Below are 21837 nucleotides of genomic sequence, written 5' to 3' on the forward strand. Positions count from 1 at the left end.
GCTGGTGCCACTCCCTGCTAGGAGTTCCTAGGAACAAGTTAGAGTGGGGGCTCTAGTGCACATTTGCTGTACAGGCCTGGGCCATAATCTATTTACATTCACTGCAGGGAGACTTTAAAGGACTCTCTCTCTTTCCAAAGGTGCAAACATAAAACAAATTGTTTTCACAAACCTGTGTGAAGGGGGATGGGGAGTGTAGCTGTGGATATCATGAGCAGCAGGAGAGTTACAAGTATGCCAAAGCAGGCAAATGTGGGTGCGGATAGGAAAGATACAATGTTTGGTATTTTGTGCATTTTTGTAAAACTGCTTTTAAAATATTTTTTTCCTCCCCACCTCAAAAAGGTACTGGTGTTAGACCCCCCAGGTTGGTTGTTTGTTCATGTGTCCCATAGCACAGCCAAGAATGCAGATTATTAGCACTGCAGCAAGGGCTTTTTGCCATCTGGATGGAGTCCCCTTGCTGTACACTTCCCTTCCTTAAGAGTGAGCTATAATGGGGAAGGTCATAGAAATTGCTTTGTGGTTGTGAAGGTATTTCAAGACAATGGTCTCAAGGGGAGAGGGCATTAAATTGTTGAATTTACTCTTCTTGTAGGGATGAGTGGGGGTTGGGGGAAGATGGTTGGGGAAAGAAAATGAGCTATGGCAAATAACCTATTTCTGATTTTTCTTGTAAGGAAACAAGTGGACCAGTTATGGAGTGGACTAGTTACCTTCTTTGCAAATTGCTGCACCACATTTAGTTTCTAAAGCATTTTGGATTGACTCAGCTGTATTCAATCCATGAAGCATGATGCTTGTAAATGAACATGTAAAGCAAAAAGTCCAGTAGGTAAAGGATTCAGTCATTGCAACTATCAGCAGAATTTTAATGAGAAAAATGTTTGAACTGTACCTCCACCAAACATCGTTATTCTAATAAAACTTTTTCTCATATCATCACCTGAAGTTTTAGCTTCACTTTAAATGTGAAGAGTCTTAAAGTTAACTTATAAAAATCTCTTTTGGCATACTGTACATTATTCAGAAGATTATTAAACCAAAAATCTTTGATTAAAAAGTCAGCTTACATATGTATACATATAGTGTATAATCTACATCATAATTATTTTCATTTAGAAAATATGCACAATATAAAACCACTTCCATGCAATATCAATTCTTATTTAAAACATAGTATAAAAAACGACACATCCAACTACAACACAGCAGTCCTAAGCACTGAACACTTTGCACATAAAATATGTATAATTTTCACTGAAAGTGTTGTATGAAAAGTACAATATAACAAAAATATTAGATTTAAATCTGTTTATCAGTTTACTACAGTACCCAAAGATGCAAACTGTTGCCAATGATATGTGCATGCACTTAAGATTGCTATTGTCATATTAAACCATAACAGAGATCATTAGTGTTTAATATTACATTACCATAGTGTCTGTAACTAATGTCCCATTATTAGTCTGTCAACCTGTTCTGTGGACCTTCCAAGTTATGGGGACTGTATTTATAAAATGCTTGTATCTAGTGCATCAAAGTATGTTGCTTAGAGTTTAAAAAATGTATAGAAAAAGTTCATTTTCTGTACGAACAATGCTGTGTTACTCACTGAAATTCTGAAAAGATCTTGTGAGGTTTAATATGTTCCCTTCCCTGCTATGCATTGGAAGGAGGCCATTTAAATAATGCCTCACTTATATTTCAGTGGTAGTACTGTGTGCATTTCTTGCTGTGGGACCCAGGAAACAGGTGCATTAGTGGCTAGTGTCAGGAAAGCATAGCAGAGAGGGTCAAAATGTGAAACACTATGGAACTTTCTATATTTAAGTACATGAATGTACTGTTTGATAGAAGCAGCATGAAAATAAGCACCCATGAGAAAACGTGTTTTGGTATATTGTAGAGTCATGGGACGCTTTCTAGGTTGGTGGAGGTCCATTGGTATATCTCAGCATGGGATAGAAAGAGCGGGCAAAGTTGTTCACTTGTGTGCAGCTGTAGTCTTCCTCTGAGGATGGGATCATGCAGGCCAGAAGCAAAAGCAAAAGGAAGAGGAACTGCAGAGGTAAAGCGGCTCTTAATACACGATAAAAGAAGGACTGGGGGCTGGAAGTTGCTTGAGTGGTTTCAGGCTGGTCTCCCATTCTGTAAAGAAAGGATATCGGATATTTTGATAGGGGGAAATATTAAAAACAAGGTAATTAACATGTTGCGCACACACTGTCACGCATGCCCTCTACTTTAACCCTCTCCTCCCCCATTTTAAGGAAGGCAACCTTCACTTATTGGAACAGAGACTGCTTTAGATATGAAACACACTTAAATCTAAGTTTAAAAAAAGTGGGGAGAACGTCTACTACGTATTACCACTAATAACAAAGTCTAATACATAAGGAAAATCCCCCAAAAGATTTTAATGTAATTTATTTAGCCTTTAGGAGAGGGGCGGGCAAAATACGGCCTGTGGACCACATCTGGTCCACCAACCCATTTAATCCGGCCCTCAAGCTCCTGCTTGGGAGCAGGGTCGGGGGCTGCTCTACGCACGCGTGCCACAACTCCCGGAAGCAGTAAGATGTCCCCCCTCTGGCTCCTACATTTAGAGTCATCCAGGGGGCTCTGAGCACAGCTCCCAGTGGTGGGGATCTGTGGCCTATTGGAGCTGCGGGGGCCTGGGAGGGGACATGCTGCTGCTTCTGGAGCTGCGTGAGGTAAGCGCTGCCCAGAGCCTGCACCCCCTCCCGCCCTCCAAACCCCTCGAGCCCAGCCCAGAGCACCCTCCTGTACCTCAAACCCTCATCCCCAGCTGGAGCCCAGAGCCCCCTCCCGAACCCCTAAACTCTTCAGTTCTGGCCCCAGTCCAGAGCCTGCACCCCAACCCTAATTTCATGAGCATTCATGGCTCGCCATACAATTTCTATATCCAGATGTGGCCCTCAGGCTAAAAAGTTTGCCCACCCCGCTTTAGGAATAAGCACTATGTGTTAATAGGTTTGGGTAACAGGCTGCATTTTGCATAGAGTTATTGGAGGCAGTTTTTAAACAGTATCTTAATTTTCAAGAGCCTAATGGATCTGCATGGGCTCTCTCCCTGATAGAAGGCTAGACCTCACATTGTGAAATTTTCTGACCCTATACCACAGGATGTATCTTTAACCCATTTACCCGTATCCCGTCACCCACACTTGGCTGCAGTGGTGTCTGATTTGTCCAGCCCTGCAAAAGCTGTACGCCCTGCAGGTGCATGGGGTGTGAGAATATGCCATTGCTTCAGGAATCAGAAAAGAAAAATTAACACTGCAGCTCTTTGCCTCTGCCAATTGTAAAGGGGCCAACCTCCAAAAGGGCACACTGGAGAAAAGTTCCCATAAAAGTGCAACACTACAGTAAAACACAGGGTTTGTAGGGGCTAAGCAGGGGGTTCTCAAACTGGGGGTCAGGACTCCTCAGGAGGTCACGAGGTTATTACAAGGGGGGTCGCGAGCTGTCAAATTCCACCCCAAGCCCTGCTTTGCCTCCAGCATTTATAATGGTGTTAAATATATTAAAAAAGTGTTTTTAATTTATAAGGAGGGTTGCACTCAGAGACTTGCTATGTGAAAGGGGTCACCAGTAAAAAAAAGTTTGAGAGCCACTGGGCTAAGCAGACACAAAGGAAGGTGCTACTTCTATGTACCACCACTGTATCCTCATGTTGGTATCTGGGGGAAACAGTGAAGTCAGCCATGAATCCAGATACATTGCCTCCATAATGTGTACAGACCCATTAGGAGCAGGGTCTCCCCACATTTGTTTGCCATTTGGCGTACAATACACTGGCACCAAGCCATCAGGCTTGCCTACTCTCTTTATTTTAAAACGTACTCTACATTTCTACCAAAAATCACATGCTACCTGACACTGCTGCTCTTGCCTTCCGAAGTTCTCCTTACACCAACCTGTTAAGATAAACATTTATTATTACCCACCTCTAGGATATTAAAATGTAAACTTTTTCATAACTAAAATGAGCAAGTTTCAAAAGGTTTGAGGCTAAAGTACAGATTCAATTCAAGGGAAGGTGGGATGAAAAGACAGCAAAAATCTTCGAAAAACAGGCATTTAATTTAAAAAGTTCTTGCCATTTCATGTGGGCTGGATTTCGCTACTAGTGGATGATAACTTCCAGAATCCAAGTCATCTGCTGCTGGCAGAAATGCACTGATGTCCTAAAAAAACAAACCACACACCCCTAAAATGTGTATACATAAAGCATCAACATAAAAATTGTAAAATGCTGTATATGTCTATCTTTAAAAAATTATCCACGTGTATATATGGATGGCAGCCAGCTTGTGAAGAACAAACAGTTCCACCGCTAAGCACCCATGGATTAGGATTCTTGTTTTATCCTGTGCAGTTTTGAGAAACAGCTTTGGAAGGAACAGAAAGCATGAGCGGCAGATATGTGCTGATATATTAGCTTGAAAACAGTAAGCCAAACTGGTCTAATTCAAGCTCCCACTGAAGCATAAGGCAGGGTATATCTAATATTGATTGATGGACATACAACATGTAGGGGTTATGTACACACACACGTCATATTTCTTGTCCCAATAATTGCTCATATTTGATAAGGCAATAAGGAGCTCTAAATACATACAAGTTTTAAACCAGCCTGATTTTCTTTTAGAGTTTCTACTCTTGATTTTTTACATTTTGGGCTGGTTTTGCAGCACTGGTTCTTGTATCCTTTATTATCATAGCACTTGTTAATAATCAAGTTTAAAAATCATACCCCTGACTCACCATGTTTCCTTGTGAAGTTTTTAAGTCATGTGAAACCTGTTCAAGAAGCCTTTTCAGTTTCTTTCCAATTACGTGTATTTTCTCATCAGCTTCAATATAATCTTCTCCATCTGATTTAACTAGAAGGTAGGTGGAGATTTCCTGTAGAGCATTTACTTGTAGCTGTTGTTCCAACAGCTCTTTCTCCAGTTGCTTAAAAAGGAAATGGTTTGAAATATAACAATCAGTATAACTAATTGCTCTAAACTTGTGGGAGGATTATAATTTCATAACAAGATGAACTAATTTTATTTCTACAACAGTTCCAGTGAATAATGCAGCATGATTGATGATCCAAAAGGAACAATTCACAGAGGGTGTTGCAGACTAGGATTTAGGTATAATTGCAGGGTTTTGTGGGAAAGATTATTCATAACCTGGTCATACTTCAACACAAACTGGTGCACTTAATCCGGATCTTTGTGAGTACTTAATCTGTTCACAAACAGTACCTCTATCATATTTAGCTTCAGCTAGATTTATTAGTCAACCAATTCCTAAAGCCACAAATCTATTCATATATAAATGAAGTATCCCCAAACTGTACCTGTTTCCTTTCAAACAACCATTTTTTAGAAATAACTACGTTACTTTTTATTTTTGTGGAAATAACTTGCATGTTAGTCTCGTACCTTGATTCAATAACCAACCCATAACATACCATTAATTCTTTTTGGCACTCCAGTATTGTATGGGGGTCAGCATTTGGATCAGTGAATTGTGCATTATGTCTTAGACTTTCAGCACTTGCTAGTCCCAAGAGTAGTTTCTGACTCAGTTCATGGAAATCCTGAAGAAACAAGTAAAGGTTTACAAGAATGTGTGCCTGGAGTATTGTAATAAAATCAGCCAAACACTCTTGCTCTGTTGTTATGCAATGAAACAGTTGATCAAGTATTTTTACTTAGGTTTGTTGAGGGTTACTCAAAAAGATGACTGGTCTTCCTGTGCTAAAACTACATGTAACAGCTCAGACTAGTGGTCCCAAATCTATCAGCTCCTTCTGTGGCTTTAAGCAAGTGATTTAACATCTCTTCTTCAATTGCGCCATGTCATCTATAAAACATGGGAAATAAGGTAGAGCTACTTCTCAGGCATGTTGTGTGGATTGCTTGCAAATTGCTTTAAACATGATAAGCCTTCAAATATGATAAGGGCTGTTATAGAGAGGGTGGTGATCAATTGTTCTCCACTGAAGGTAGGATAAGTAACCTGATTAATCTGCTGCAAGGGAGAACTAGGTTAAACATTAGAAAAAAACTGTCTAACTATAAGAACAGTTCAGTTCAGGGATAGGCTTCCAAAGGAGGTTGTGGAATCCCTCTCATTGACTAAGACTCTAGGTTTACTTGGTTCTGCCTCACCGTGCTGGGGGGAGATCAGATGACCTCTCAAGTCCCTTCCAGCCATACATTTCTAAGATTCTATGAAAAACAGTGTAAGTCCTATTTACCACTAGTGTGGCTATCCTGTGCATAAAAAAGGGCATACATTCAAAGAAATCTATAATCTGAGTAAAAATTCCAAGGAACTGCTGATATTCCTGCAACTGCCATACCGTGTCCTCTAATCTACTTAATCAGCTCATTACAAATAAACTCTCATTCAAAGTGTGACAAGACAAATGTTTGCTCTGTTTACCTGGCACTGCATTAGGGTTTGTTGTAAACCCCTTCTCCAGTTGTCCATTGAATGACATACTTTCTCCCAGCGCAAATTCACTTGTCGAAGTCTGTTTTGAAGCTCTTTTGATTCAGTGCTATCCGTTTGCTGGAAGTCTTTGCTGCTCTGATTAACGGAGAACACTAAAGCCTTGTAGTTATCAAAGGCTTTAAGCATGTCCTGAAGAAAGAAGCAGATTAGAACCCTCAGTGAATTATCAATACCTTTTATAACAATCCTCCACAAACTAAGAAATCACAAATATTTCAGGGAGTTACTAGATCTGAAAAAGCATTTTCCAGATATTTCTAGGGAAGACTTTAAGGCAGAATGTCTCAGTTTCTTGAAGTTGAATACCCACTGGCAATTGCAGGAGCAATAATGTAATTACATAAGGTAGAATTTTGCAATGACCTGGATGTTAAAAATTCTACATTCTGTTAGAAGCTCGATAGTATTTACAAGTTTTCAGGACCTTGATTTTACAGTTATTAAATGACTCTGTGCACTGCCTGGACAGAACAAAGATGATGGCAATAGCTCCTGTCCCAAGAAGCTTATAGTCTAAATCAGGGGTCAGCAACCTTTCAGAAGTGGTGGGCCGAGTCTTCATTTATTCACTCTAATTGAAGGTTTCACGTGCCAGTAAAACATTTTAATGTTTTTAGAAGGTCTCTTTCTATAAGTCTATAATATATAACTAAACTATTGTTGTATGTAAAGTAAATAAGGTTTTTAAAATGTTTAAGAAGCTTCATTTAAAATTAAATTAAAATGCAGAGCCCCCCAGACCGGTGGCCAGGACCCGGGCAGTGAGAATGCCACTGAAAATCAGCTTGCATGCCACCTTTGGCACACATGCGATAGGTTGCCTACCCCGGTCGAAATTATATCTCATCCAAAAAAAAAAAAAAAAAAGAACACCTCCAGCAACATAGTACCCCTTAACATCAGGTTGAAGTCAAGGGTCCAGCACTGCCTTATAGGGAGGAGTGGCAGCTAGAAATTGGAAGAATCTAGCAATTTCTTGCATATCACCCATCCAAGTACAGACCCGGCTCAGCCCAGCTTAACTTTTAAGATTTAAGAGTATCATCACAAATAGTGTAGCAACCTGCACTTCATGTTCTGGTGAATGCCAATTTTTTATTGTGTCTCAAATTAAATATTGTTCTCTTTCCTAACCTAATATTAACTGAGATAATGAATTTATTCTGCATATTTGATTAATAAATCTTGTTGTTCACTTCAACAGAAGTCAGTATGTGATAACTGAGGTGTGATTCCACCTTTTGAAATAATCCATTAGAAGACCTACACAAAGTGTCTAGTTTCTGGGTCTAGTTGCTCTCCTCAGTTTGCTGGGAGATGCATAATAACCTGTGCAATTATCAGGCATTGTGCATACAAATCTGCACACATTAGGATGGAAATCTCACATACAGTTGGATGGTAACAGCCTAAAAAACTTTATTGTTAATATAGTATTCACAAATTATAGGAAAAGACTATTTGATCAGAGAAACAAGTATTTTAAATAGTAATGACATTCTTAAAACCTCACTTCTCAGTATGCGACAACTTACTTTCAGTTTCTTTACTCTTTGTTCCATTGTATGCATATTGGTTGCAGGCTTTGCTTTCTGTAATTCTTCCAGCTCTTCTTCAGTTTTATCCAGCCAAGCAGTAATATCATTGAGGTCAGAGTTCAGTTGTTGCCACTGCTGCAAATTCTGTTTCATTCTAAGTTTATTTCTTAGGTCCTGAGCTTGAATGAGCTCCCATCTCTCAATAACAGCTACAGTGATATACCAAGAAATGCTTTAACACACCAATGATGTGAATATTATTTAAAACAGAACAGAATATTATTTACAAACTATCAAGTTTAGTGTTTCTAAAGAACCCATTCTACAATCAGGTTCTGACCAGAGAGTCTCTTTCCTTGCGTGATGGGGTATATCAGTCCTGCTCTGGGCCAGAGGAGGTTAATCCCATGCTATGGTCTGAGGAAGCCATGCCCCCTCACCCATGCTGGGCATGCTCTAATTGGAACCACACTATAAGAGGAAGCAGCTCAGCGCAGTCTAGGCTGACCATCGTTAATTGTACTGCAGGCTCCTGCTGGGAGAGTGCTGGAGTCACCAGATGCCAATGCCAGCCAGGTTGGTGCCTCTACCAAAGCCCAGCTGACTGCCAAGGCAGTATTGCCGAGGGATCCCCTGCATTGGAAGAATGGTAGGAAACAATTCCCCAGTGAAGGAATGGTAGTGATGGGTGACTGAGAAGCGAGGTATCAGTTCCCTCGGGTCCTGGATCGGGACTTGGCAGAGAAGGGTAGGCCCGGGCCCCCTACCCCATCTGACCTACCGTGGACACCACTGACATGCAGGGAGGTGAACTGGGCCATACAGCCTTGGGAATAAAGGCGGCTACCTAGACTTTGGCAACTAGGCCCTTTGTCCTGAACCCCAGGACAGCTTTACTGACTTAGGCCATTGGGCCATACTGCCCTGGGAAGGAAGGCGGCTACTTAGACTTCAGCTACTAGGCCTTACTGTCCTGAACCCCAGGCCTCCCTTAGTGACTCGGGCTGAGGGGCTATACTGCCCCAAGGGGCTGACAGGTATATCTGCCCTGCGACACCTTGTATAAAAATACCATAATAATAAAATTATTATAATGTACTACTTGTATCCTGAAAGGTCAGCTTTACAACCAGATATACAACCTATACAGGTTACCTGACACTACACAGGAATTTTTTCCACGGTAATTGAGGAATACATTATCAAGACAGAAATACAGAAGAAATATAGAGAGGTAGAATGTAATTATCCAGACTGAATTTGGCAAAAACAACAGGATTAACAACCATGGGATGAAAGTAAATACAAGTGACCAAGTTTTATGTATCATCTGAAAGAGGCATTTCCAGCAGCATAGTGCTACATAAAATCATGTTGGGGTACTGCTTCTGTGCTGACTGAAAAGAGTGTCAACCACTCAATCACCAACATCACTTCTCAGCACATAGGCCTGCCTTGGAGATCTCCCATCCACAGAGTGACCTGGCTTGATGCTGGTCAAAGTGTGCTGATGCAGTCACAGCATAAAATGGTTGGTATAGATTCAATTTATCACTCTCACTCTACTGGAGGTTTATAATTATGGTACAGGGTATTGTAAGCTTAAGGGAGCCTGCTCAACTGTCTCTGTTCTTAGTATGGATCTGCTCTAACTTGAAAAATGTAGCAAAGATTACCAAGCCTTGGTTAATCAAGAGCTTATGTAAATGGGAGCTGTAATATACCATTTTTTCCTTGTGATTGGAGTATAAGTTACTGAGAAAACAAGTTAAACCAATCTTGATTTAGTCAAAGTAACATACTTCTTGGTTTCAGTAAAGAATTTTCACAGTCCGATTAAAAATCCCTTGAAGTGGCTAGAACCTCACTGAAATGAATGGGAACAATTTCACTTTTATCAGTAAGGAGACAAAAGTCAAGTATATGATGAGTCTGAAACTCTTGAGTCTAGTAGATAAAATATAAGGGCTGAGAATTCAGCAATAAACACAGGTCAAACAATGTCAAGTGAGAAGAAGGCTTAGCAAAATCTATCCTTTTGGAGAACAGTGGTACATCTTTTCTCAATGTAAGTGTACTGTCATGTTGTCTTTGCTTTGTTTACTTGTGAGTCACATAATAAACCATTTCATAATAGTCATTATTCATTTTTTTTACACTGTTTATCTTTACCTGTACCTGACTGCTTCTCTGCAGCTGCAATGCTCACAAGCCCCTGTTCATTTTGGGGCTCTTCATCATTCAATATAGCAGATACTTCTTTCACACAGTCCGTGCTCCCACTGCTTGCAGACACTAGCTGTTTAACCTAGAATTATTTCATAGGTTTATTAAACTCACATGCTGTAAATGCCCATGAACCTTCAACTTGCATGCACATTGGTATAAAAGGTAGCAGAGTGTAGGTTTTGAGAGTTACACTTAATAAAGGTGCAGCAGGCCAACACCATCTCTATGCAACAGCATTTTATGTATACCAGGTAAATATGCAAACAGTTACTAGTAGAAATACAGTAATGACCCAATCTGGTGAGAGGTTCAACTCCTCAAAGGTGTTTAGACTCTTAACTTCTGTGATTTCAATGGAAGTTTAAGAACCAATATACCAACGAAGATCTGGGCCCTAGTGATTTATTGATAGAAATGAGTTGATTCTGAACCACTGTATAAAATCTAGTATCAGTGGCATTTCCATTCATTCCATCAGGTACTGAGACTTGGCAAGAGCTACTATAAGAAAAAATATGGGGATGGACTAATAACAAGCAACTCTAACAATAACCATTAATAGCCCAGCCCCAGTGCTACCTCATTCCCATGAGAACTAGAGTATTGATGGCTATGGCCTAATCCCCCTGAAACAGTGAGCTGGCAGAGCAGGGACAATAAGCAATCCAGAAGGAGATGAAGGTAGAGCTGCTGCCAGTTTCACTACTGCTGGAAACCAACCACTAAAAGAATAAGCTGTCTTCTGGCTTCCCTACTGCCTTAGGCATAGTCACTCTGGCAATTCCCTCTTTGCCATCAGGGCAGCTTTTTGAATGACCAGAAATGGGAGGAGTAGCAGGCTGTGTCTAGGCAGACCCCCTTCCCCTCTTCCAGCCTGCATGCTGAGAAAGGATACCTTGAACCTAGAGTTTCTAGGGATTGTCCTGGAGTCTGCAGGAATTAAAGATTAATCTTTAATTGCTTAGAATTAATGTCCACAGATCTGGAACTCACATAGCCTGGCTTATATGGGGTACTTGTCTCTGGGCTGCCAGATTGCACATTTCTCACCATCTCTGCCTGGTGGTACTGATGTTTTCTGCAGGCTGGGCTCTCCGGGGAATGCCATGTAAGAGCTTCTGAAATGGATTTTCCTGCCACATAAAAAAAAAATAAATAAAAAAATAAAAAACCCTGAATCTGAGCCCCCGAACTCTGTAGTGAAGCATTTACTTTTTAAATAAATTAAGAAGTGTTCTGAAGAATATGGCACCAAGTGATGGCATCAAAATGACAGTTCTGCAGCTTTCCTTGCAAAGCATGCACATTTGCAAAATGTCAGCAGTAATCCAGGAGGTAATGAAATGACAGCCATGCAGTTATGGGACATTTTATTTTCTTCTGAAAATGTTTGGCTGCAGTATGATTTAAAACAAGAAAAGAAAAGTTTGCACCATAGTTTTGGGAAGTTCCTATTCCCATGATATGATCATTTTGCTGCAATGCATGACAAGTGAGTCAAGAATAGACCTGTCCTGACTGGAAGAGAACAGTGAATGCTCATTTGGGATTTAACTGATGGCATGCCCAAGGCTCTGTCACACACAATGTAAAATTATAAGCGATAGTTAAAGTGCTGCTTTTACTTGCAAAACTAAACTACTGTCTCAGTAAATAGGTGATTACAATCAACAAGGAAAAAAATAATACCCAGACCAAACCACCATGAAAGAGCTGAAAGATTCTGGATGAATATAATGAAATGCACATTAACCATCTCTGCATTTGACAGGAAAATTCTAAACGGCATGTCCTTGACTGCTTTGTAATGTACATGTGCTTCTACTGCAGCGTAAAAACACCATGACATAATGGCACATGGTGTCCACACAAGGCAGGAAATCAGACGTTACGTATGAAACAGGTTTAGGAGTATAACGTGCACCACAGGGAGATTGCCATGTTCAGACACATGCATTAGCAGGTGCCTACCAGAAGATGCTTTCAAAGTTTTTGTGGTCATTTTAAGATATGCCTCAGGATTTTCAGTGATTTCTACATCTGAAAGAGAATAACGTCATTTTCCTCACTGGACAAATATTTGATATTTACTGAATATTAAACAGAAACATCTGAAATATTGACTGAAAGGAAAAACTTCATTACTATTTTCATCAGACATTTTTAGAAAACAAGGAATTTGGGGGAGTCATTCAAAACTTTAAGTTTGGTTTCGACAAAACTATCCTTTTTTTCTAGACAATATCATGAAGAGTTAAATAACACTCACTTTTTTCTACCACTACAAATTAACCCCCCACAAACAAACAAACAAACAGGTGCCACTTCAGGGATCCTGGAGGTGGCTCTAGTGAAACAAAAATGTTTGGGATTATTGGCTCTTACCTGAGAGAGCACTGTAGTATGTTCCTTCTTCTTCATCCTCATGAGAGGAAGAGCCCCCTACATCACCTGTGTGATCCCATTCAAGTGGGATGGAGTCAACACTGACAGGGGTCTCACAGCCTGACCTTTCATGAGCTGGTGCAGGGGACACAAGATGGCAAAGGGACTGCTGGGAAGAAGGCACCTCATTTGTTGCCTTCTTATGCCAGGGAGCATTTTGCATTTCTCTTGAGTCTTCTGCATCTGTCTCATTTTCAGATGTATCTTTATCATCTTCTGTCCCCTAAAAATAATTGTTTTATGTTGTGATGAATGAACATAGATCTCGGTCACTTAATGAGTGATCCCCGAAGCAGCAGCACGTCCCCCCTCCGGCTCCTACAGGGAGGCGCAGCCAAGCGGTTCTGCACACTGCCACACTGTCTGCAGGCGCCACCTCTGCAGCTCCCATTGGCTGTTGTTCCTGGCAAATGGGAGCTGCGGGGGCGGCACTTGGGGCGGGGGCAGCATGCGGAACCCCCTGGCTGCCCCTATGTGGGAAGGGGGACATGCTATGCTTTTGGGAGCCACGTGGAGAGAGGCAAGCCCCCGACCCCGCTCCCTGGCTGGAGCGGGGCAAGCCCCGGAACCCGCTCCCCAGCAGGAGCTCAAGGGCCAGATTCAGCCCCAAACCATAGTTTGCCCACCCCTGCATTAAAACCATGCTGCTACTCAGCTACTGCTATGCAATGAGTATTTCGTTTTCATACCAACACCCTGCCAAAGCACCAAGACCATACTTATCCCTTACAGGATGCCTGGAAGTCAATCTTTGGTGGAACCGAGAGACTCGTCCAAACACTTCCTGACAGTATCTATGCAGTTCCTCCAACTCATCTTCAATCAGGATAGCATCCAAAGGCTCACTCTTCTGAATCAGCTGCTCTCCAAAAACTATGAGCTGATCGATCTTATTGGTGTTTAGGGTTATTTCCTGTTGGAAACCCTATATTGAGCATACATAAGAAATGGTTACGTAAGCAGTGTTTCTTTCTTGCTTGTGCTTGAGGCTGTCCTTCTGCTCTAGCACTGTAAAGGGAAAGGAATCTGAACACTGGTATAGTCATCTATCTTCTTTTGGCAGATAGCTTCCTAGCCACCATCTGTAAAGGTTTGGTTTTTGTTTCGCTAGTAAAAGTTGTATGGGTGAATTTAATGTGTGAATTTAGGTGCTGACTGAAATTTAGGTGCTGACTGAAAGTGAAGTGCTCCATCCATGCAACAAGATCAGCACAGGCAACAGTGATGCAAACTTGCCCACGCTATCCGGTGGATGTACCACAATCCTGATCTGGATGGACCACCTCAAGTGTGTGAAAGAGTAGGCTATTCTTCATGCCTATGCAAAGTCTTCCAGTGAGTACCCCAGTACCAATGATGGTATTTGTGATGTAGGGATCTAGCCACTAAAACCTGAATGCATTCTATCTTTGCTATTGAAATAGATGGCAAAAACTTCTGGTCACCATTAGCTTGAACAAGTGACCTATAGGTAACTTGAACCATCAAGTCCCCCTTGCCACTAAGTCACCTTTTGAACTTTGCACAGAATAAAACCGAATACATGCTGTGGAATAAGAAGAATGTGTTACGGGGGAAAGGACAAGAGTACTGCTAAAAGGAATATCAATTTAATTATTCATGTAGCAAAGAATTAATACCTTCCTGAAGGAATGTCACAAAAGCTAGTACACATGTACGTGATTGAAATTTTCAAAGAATATACCTCCCAAATATGCTACATTATACAAATATCATTATACAAATATGCTTACATTATATTAAAAATCCTAATTGGAGATAATAATAATATTACAGAACTGGACCTGTCTTCAAGTTGGCTAACACCTTCTAAACTTTGATTTTAGGTATATAGCTGTTTAGTGATTGCTGTTTACATTTACCCAGATTTAAGCTATCCTTCAAGTTTACTATAACTGTCATTGACACTAAGTTGTAAGGGGGAATGGAAAAACAGAATTGAAGACTCTGAATACTGAACTTACATTTTACAGAAAGTATTTTTTATGTTGAATTGTACGATTATTTTTTTAAAGTTTACTGATCCTATAACAAATATGATCTGATGGACATAATGTATGCTGTCATGAAACGAGCCCATAGATAACTGGCAGGCATTGTCAAGAGACTACAGACTGACATCATCTTTGTTCTGTAAAACAGCTATTTTGAATGATACATACGTTTAATTGCCGCATTTTGTCATCAAAGTTACTCTCTGAGAAGTGTTCCACATTTGTCAGCTGAAGGTCCATTTCTGTGAGCCACACAAGAATGCTTTCCCTTGTTCCCTCAAACTCATCTCTCTGGTTGGTGAAGTACTGAATAAGAAAAGGGCAGCTGTACATTATTAGTTTAGTTACTGAATAAAGATTGTCATAGGAGCATTTTAAAACCGGCGTTTTCTTTCAGAATTGCTGTTCATTTTAAATAGACGTGTGTGTAAGGCCTTGTCTACACACCAGAATTAGTCTAAGTTGGGTATACTTAAAGCAGTACAACCCCCGCTAGCACGGACACTGTTATACTGATATAAAGGTGTTTATGCCACATAGGAAGGGGAATGAGGTATATGAGTATAAAGCACCTTTATACCAGTATAACTACACCCACACTATGGGGGAAGTGGGGGTGTCCTGGTATAACTATACTTGTGAAAAAAAAAATCCACACCCCTAATCCACATAGTTCTACCAGTACAAAAACCGTATTTAGACCAGGCCTTAGCTGTTTTTGCTGCTCTAACTTTAGCAGCTAGTTTAGATAAAGGAAAAAAGTCCCGTCTCTAATTAAAATTAGATCATCAAAATTAGCAAAATGATTGATTAGCTGGAATGTGGAAATACACTCAAGTGTAATTATCATGCCATTTGGTGTTAAAGCCATTGGTATAAATTTGTTCTACTTCCTGCTGTCTCCCACCCAGGTGGAGATCAGAAGAGGAGCTTTCTCCATCACAGACTGCTAAGCAGTTCCCAAACAATAAATATACTGAAAAGAGATTAGGTAAAAGAGTGAAAATGACACCTTCTAACTGCAGGTTTGCTCCCTTTGCGTGGTTACAGTCAGATCTGCTGATTTTGGGGAATTTATTTTTCTTCCTGCCACTTGCTGGGAACTTGCTATATCATAAATTGGGCTGTGACTAGCTTTTCCAGGCCACAGCACAGGTACTTGAGCCCTGAAGTCAATTTAACCAGCTCAGAGAGGATCACCTAAGTATTAGAACGAGCCTCTTCGTGTCCCAATACTCTTTTGCCACTCCCCTCCACTGTGGCTCACGTTGCAGGAGAAGGAGGTCTGGCTGAAGAAAGTGGTGTGGCCAGTATGCCCCTTTACCATACCTTGTACATTTTCAACCCTTTGGGCCTGTCACAAACCAGCATAAATTACAGCGGCCTTGTACAACACTACACCAGGATCTAGGGAGAGAACTTCTTTTTTGCACCCCAGCCCCAAGTTGCCCTCTGTGAAATTCAGCTGACCTCAGGACCTTGCCCTCTAAATTCAGAAAGGCACAAAGAGTTTTAATCAGTATTGGAACAGACAGGTGCAATTCCAATTAAGTCAGTAGAGATGCACCTACTTACTCCAGTGCTGAAATTACCCCAATAGTAGGTGTGACAGAGTTCAAAGCAAAAAGGGATGTGGTTAAGATAGGGAGGTGTATTCTGTGTAAAATGGGCTTATGCTTTAGCCCATAAAAAGCCCTATTTATGATACAGCAGGCCCCCAGCAAGCCTATATTTTGTGCAGCAGCCCCTGGAACCTTGTTTAGTATCAGGATTGCCACGCAGCATAAGTCACCTGAGGACTGGTTCAGAAGGCAAAGGAAGAAGTCAAAGTAAAGTGTCTCAAACTCTGGCAGACATTAAGCGGAGTGCATCATGTACCATGAACACAGCCACAGAATGGTGCTGGGTCAGAGGAGAGGCAGAACAGGAGCAGCATTACCTGGGGGAGGGGTGAAAGACATGCTCTCCAAAACTTTTCCTATTATTCACCTACTCTTCACCTTCCAGCAGCGCTGGTTAATGTCAATCTATTTGTTAAGGACAAATGCCACCAAATGGCCTCCCTATGAGGTGCCCTCACACACTGATTGGTAACTTACACACCTTGCTGCATTAACCTCTGGTTACACTTTACTGAAACATACAAAAGGAAGTATTTCTTCACACAATGCACAGTCAACCTGTGGCTCTCTTTGCCAGAGGATGTTGTGAAGGCCAAGAGTAGGGTTAAAAAAAGAACTAGCTAAATTCATGGGGGATAGGTCCATCAATGGCTATTAGCCAAGATGGGCAGGGATGGTGTCCCTAGCCTCTGTTTGCCACAAGCTGGAATGGGCGACGGGATGGATCACTGGATGATGACCTGTTCTGTTCATTCCCTCTGGGGCACCTGGCACTGGCTATTGTCGGCAGACAGGACACTGGGCTGGATGGACCTTTGGTCTGACTCAGTCTGGCTGTTCTTATGTTCTGTTCTTATGACTGCAGAATCCCAGTATGGATTGACAGATTTTCTTGGGATAACTTTATCCACATCTCCATAGTTAGTTCTAGTTAAGAACAAAGGCCAGTTTCTTGTACCTGACTCCTGTGCCAAGCCCTCTCCTCCCAGCCCTGGTTGCAGGAGTGTCAGAGGTGGGGTAGATTGTGCCAGGAGCACAGCTGTCCCTAGGGAACCACTGCCACCATGGGTAGATTAGAACAGCCCCCAGGCTGCCCTAACCCTGTGCTGGAGCAAGAACACATTCACCCTGAAAATCAGGGAGCTATAACAGGCTGCCTGATGGCATCCCTTATCTTCTGTTGCACTAAGTGGAAACCTGGCGCAGGAGAGAACTTGGGGCAAATGTTTAACCTCACCTTGAGCTGTCTTTGATTTTGCTGGTTTGTGTTCCAGCCTGATTGTTCCTTATGTAAACTTTGGGGTTTGCATTTATAAATGAAAAATCTAACTGTGCAGATCATGAGCATTCTCATAACAACTTTGCACTTAGGTAGTGTTATTTCTACATGGGCCTCACAGGGCTTTACACTAATCCTCACAACACCCTGCAATTACCTTCAGTCTTCTTAGAATGGCAGCAACCCGTTTCTGGAGATTGTCCCAGCGCTGGTTGCCTTCATGTACCATCTGTTTCAGCTTGCTGGCTGAATCTGTACGATTCTCGCGGGCAAGCCGCCTATATTGTTTATTGATTAGCTCCAGCTGAGTGAGTCGCTCATGAATTTGTCTTTGAAATGCCTGTAATGCAAATTTAGTAATCTTATTCCTTTGCACTTCAGAGAAAAGATCGACAAAATACTGCAATCATAGAACAGAAAAATTGGATCCTCACGATCAATCAAAACCCTGATTATGTTTTATCACCACAACCTGCCCTCAGATGTGTGTTCATAGCTCCCACTGAAGTCACAGGATGTGAGAGCACATATGCAATTTGTCCTACTTACAGAATTTAGTCTATTACAGTTTCTTGTCCAATTGGAAATAAATGATCACATCTAAAATACATTTAGTATATAATAGCTTGCAATCTCTTAGATTTTTATAAGCAAAACAAACAGCTGAGTTACATGAGCAAATAAAATGTAGCTTTTAATAATCTACTATTAAGGACTGTTTCAAGGATTATCAACTTCTTGGAGAAAATGTGTCTAAAAGCAGTTCAACCACTCGCCCCAGGAACTAATACCAGGGTACAGTCTATTTGTTAGAGCCAGAGAAGACTAAGCAATTGCTTAGAGCCCCAAGCTGCTCAATTAATTATTAGCATGTGTTGGGGGCCCCAAAAATATTCCTGCTTAGGCCCCCCAGTGGGCGAGTACCACCTCTGGTTAGAGCAAATAAGTATCAGGAATGTTGGGTTCTGTTCCCAGCTCTGTCACTGACTTGCTGCCTAATGCTGGGGAAGTTATTTAACCTCTCTGTCCCTCTGTTTGCCTATCTGAAAGATGGGTATAATTGTATTCCCGTATCTCGGAGAGGAGCTGTGAAGTCTGCAAAGAGCTTTGAGAAGCTCAGATGAAAGGTTCTTTATATGTGCAAGAATTAGTATTCTTGATAAGCACACATGATGTCTGTGAAACATCAATAGCTGAAATAAAAAGTGTTCACCTCAAACTTCTTCAGCTCCTCTTTGGCATTTGTGTATAAAACTTCGGAAGAGTTGGGATAAGCTGCTGTCCTTTCGGCCGATTTCAACCAGTCTTCAAAGCGAGAATAATCATCCAAAAACTTCTGCCACAGGCGCCAGGTTTCCTCAATTCTGAGGTGGGGGGTGAGATGGAAGAAAGGCTCTGGTTTATCACAAACTTGCCAATCATGTCTCTACAATTTTTGCTTTTCTCTTCAAAATTTGGTTCATGTAGAATGTAAAAAATTCCCTGAAATATTGCACAGTTACATACATGTCCTAGAAGTGTCAGAAAAGGACTTACTTCATTCGCCTCTCCATAGACATGGAACAAATGTTTCTCCACCGTCTGTCCAGACTCCTGGTAGTCTGCTGGATGGAGTCACATTCTGTCTCATTAGCACATGCATCTGAATCGCTCAGCAACTTGTCACAGATATTAAACACAGATTCTACCCCTTCACTGTGCTGCTCAATGTCTCGTTGCAGATCCTGTGATTAGGAAATAAAGAGTTCAATTAACAAGCAATTAAACATAAACATTCCCTTGTAATAGGTTGTAATGGACAGAGAAGAGTGATCGCCAGCTCAGTAAATGCAATTTCAGTTTTAATGAAGGGACTTACAGAATGTGTTGAACAAATGATAAACAAAGAAGAGATCAGAGAGCTGTCATGAGAAAGTGCATTCTTCCCCACTTAATTTCTCAGTGAAAGTCCAATATCTGCATTAATAATTTGACAAGTATAATACACATTCAAAATCCAAACCACACATTCTACGTTGTAAAAATGTGAAGACAAATGTATTTGTTTTTACAATATCAGACAGCATCTTCTTCTTGGTTTATTCCACTATAAACTCTAGCGGTGAATACACAGGATAATTCATAACCTCAGTGAATGCAAGAGCATAATTCACGTCACTCTGGTAATATCACAAACTGCAGAAGAGTGGTAAACACCAAAGAGTCACATCTGCAATTTTTCAGTTCCTCCCTCTGGGATCATCTGCTCCATGGTATCATTTAAAAATGAAAAGCAAAGTTCTCTTGTCCAATCTGCACTATGTATTTCTTCTCCAGAGTCTGTACTTCCATTGTATATGTGGCACTTATCTCCTACTGAGACCAATGCAATAAATGCAGAATGTGCAATAGAGCTCCAAAGTGCTGTGTCAGAGAAGTAAACATCATCTGAAGTGCTATTAAAAAGCCACCCCATGCAACCCTAGGGACTTGGGAAATACCATTTAATATTAACCACATTTACATTTTTATGACCTGTTTCTTGCTTCACTACTGAGGATGCAATAACTCCGCAGGAACTTTATTGCAACACAAGCAAACAATGTCAGTGGGAAATCCCATTAAACGGTAATGCCAATTCCACCAGCACTCCTGAACAAGAAATCCACGGCTGATTTTGTTCTTGATTTTACAGCCCAGGGAGAACCCACAGGAATAGAGAAGAACACAAGGACTTAAAGGAAGATGCTCTCAGGAATTAATAGAAGACGAACAGTATAACTTCAGAATGTTAGCACAAAAGGAGCAAAACCTCACTGGCTGATCTAAGTGAGAGTAGCATATGTACCTGAAAGCAGAACTAAGCCATAAATGACTAAAGTTAAAGTATATACAGTATTTTACATAAAAAGAAATATCCTTGGAGTTAATGAAAAGCTGCTGCTATTGATAATGATTTATGACATCATCTGTACCACTCACAGAGGTTTCTTTCTGAGGATGTTAGAATACCAACTAATGCCAGAGTTTTGTATGTATCTTGCTAAAATTCAAATCTGTCTAATTTGTTATGTGACCACATAGAGAAGAATGTCAAATGTGACTTGAACCTCTTGGGCCAGATTCTGGTGCCCTTAATCACACTGCCTGTGAGTTACTCCTTGAGAAGAACCATTGATTTCAATGGGACTATTCACAGAGGGCTAGACTATGACTTTAGGCAAGGGGGGTGATACACAAGCTGGGCTATCCCAGTAGTAGCATTGTGCTGAGTTACCACTTTGAGTAACAATTCTACCCTGATTCCTCCTTGCCACTGCGGGTGTAGTAATCTGTGGTTGGTCTATACCAGCGGTTTATTACTCTCCTCTCACTCCCCCAGTGGCTCAGCTTCTGGGAGTGGAGGGTGGGGAAGTGGAGGCAAGGCTCTGTCCTGTCCCTAATCTCCCACTCCATAGAGGGAGTAAGCAGACAATTAGCCTTACTTATTCCTATGCACCTGGACCAAGAGCAAGGTAGAGGTGTAAGGAGTGGTGGTGGGGTTTTACTCCTCTGCAGCGTGAATCACCATCTAGCCCAGAGTAACAGACTGCTCAGTGCCACAAGTATTCCTCGTTCTTAAAATCTAACCCATGTTTTTCTGACTGACTGCAATGTGTATTGTTACAGTCTTCCTGTTCGCGGATAGCTCAGCTGTTCTTTGGTTCTCTGTTACTTTTGCCTGGTGCTTCTGGAAAGTAAGAGCAGTAATCCTTATACAGATGCTAAAAGCAGATCCAGCACAGGATTTAAATAGGTTACTATGGATTCTAGGCTGTTCTCTCTACGCAAGAAGAGGCCTTGTCTTTTGAATCTGTGGCCTGTACATAGGAACAGATTCCACTCTCTGTTACGCTGCTGTAAATCTGCAACTGACTTCAGTGATGTTACTCTGGACTTACTTACATTGGTGTAACCGTGATCAGAATCTTACCCACAGAGTACAAAAACTATTCTATTAATGCAAAAGTGGCTTGCTGATACTACCAAAGTATTGTTATTATCCGTTATGTTTGAGTTCATATAATAACTTCAGTCAGAATCCTTGTTGCTATCACAACTGCTTAATTAAAATGATGTTAACTCTCATTAGAGTGGCAAGACAAACAAACTAAAATATACTAAGTGAGGCAGAAAACATGCAT

At 41.1% G+C, this 21837-nt stretch overlaps 1 protein-coding gene across 1 annotated transcript in view; it reads right to left on the reverse strand.

Annotated features, from left to right (window-relative positions):
- Positions 1 to 903: 903 nt before the first annotated feature.
- The window catches only part of SYNE2 (spectrin repeat containing nuclear envelope protein 2), a 245662-nt gene continuing 224728 nt past the window's right edge, over positions 904 to 21837 (reverse strand). The window contains exons 101-116 of the mRNA XM_077820573.1: positions 19211 to 19398; positions 18888 to 19038; positions 17832 to 18014; positions 14942 to 15079; positions 13489 to 13683; positions 12699 to 12981; positions 12285 to 12353; positions 11307 to 11446; positions 10257 to 10392; positions 8082 to 8293; positions 6475 to 6675; positions 5495 to 5623; positions 4795 to 4986; positions 4128 to 4214; positions 3901 to 3944; positions 904 to 2151 (exon numbers count right to left, since the gene is read on the reverse strand). Of these exons, the coding sequence (XP_077676699.1) occupies positions 1926 to 2151; positions 3901 to 3944; positions 4128 to 4214; positions 4795 to 4986; positions 5495 to 5623; positions 6475 to 6675; positions 8082 to 8293; positions 10257 to 10392; positions 11307 to 11446; positions 12285 to 12353; positions 12699 to 12981; positions 13489 to 13683; positions 14942 to 15079; positions 17832 to 18014; positions 18888 to 19038; positions 19211 to 19398 (2574 nt within the window). The 3' untranslated portion in view covers positions 904 to 1925. The remainder of the gene's footprint in view (positions 2152 to 3900; positions 3945 to 4127; positions 4215 to 4794; positions 4987 to 5494; positions 5624 to 6474; positions 6676 to 8081; positions 8294 to 10256; positions 10393 to 11306; positions 11447 to 12284; positions 12354 to 12698; positions 12982 to 13488; positions 13684 to 14941; positions 15080 to 17831; positions 18015 to 18887; positions 19039 to 19210; positions 19399 to 21837) is intronic.

The sequence above is a fragment of the Eretmochelys imbricata genome, chromosome 6 (assembly GCF_965152235.1).
Source record: "Eretmochelys imbricata isolate rEreImb1 chromosome 6, rEreImb1.hap1, whole genome shotgun sequence".
NCBI lineage: Eukaryota > Metazoa > Chordata > Testudines > Cheloniidae > Eretmochelys > Eretmochelys imbricata.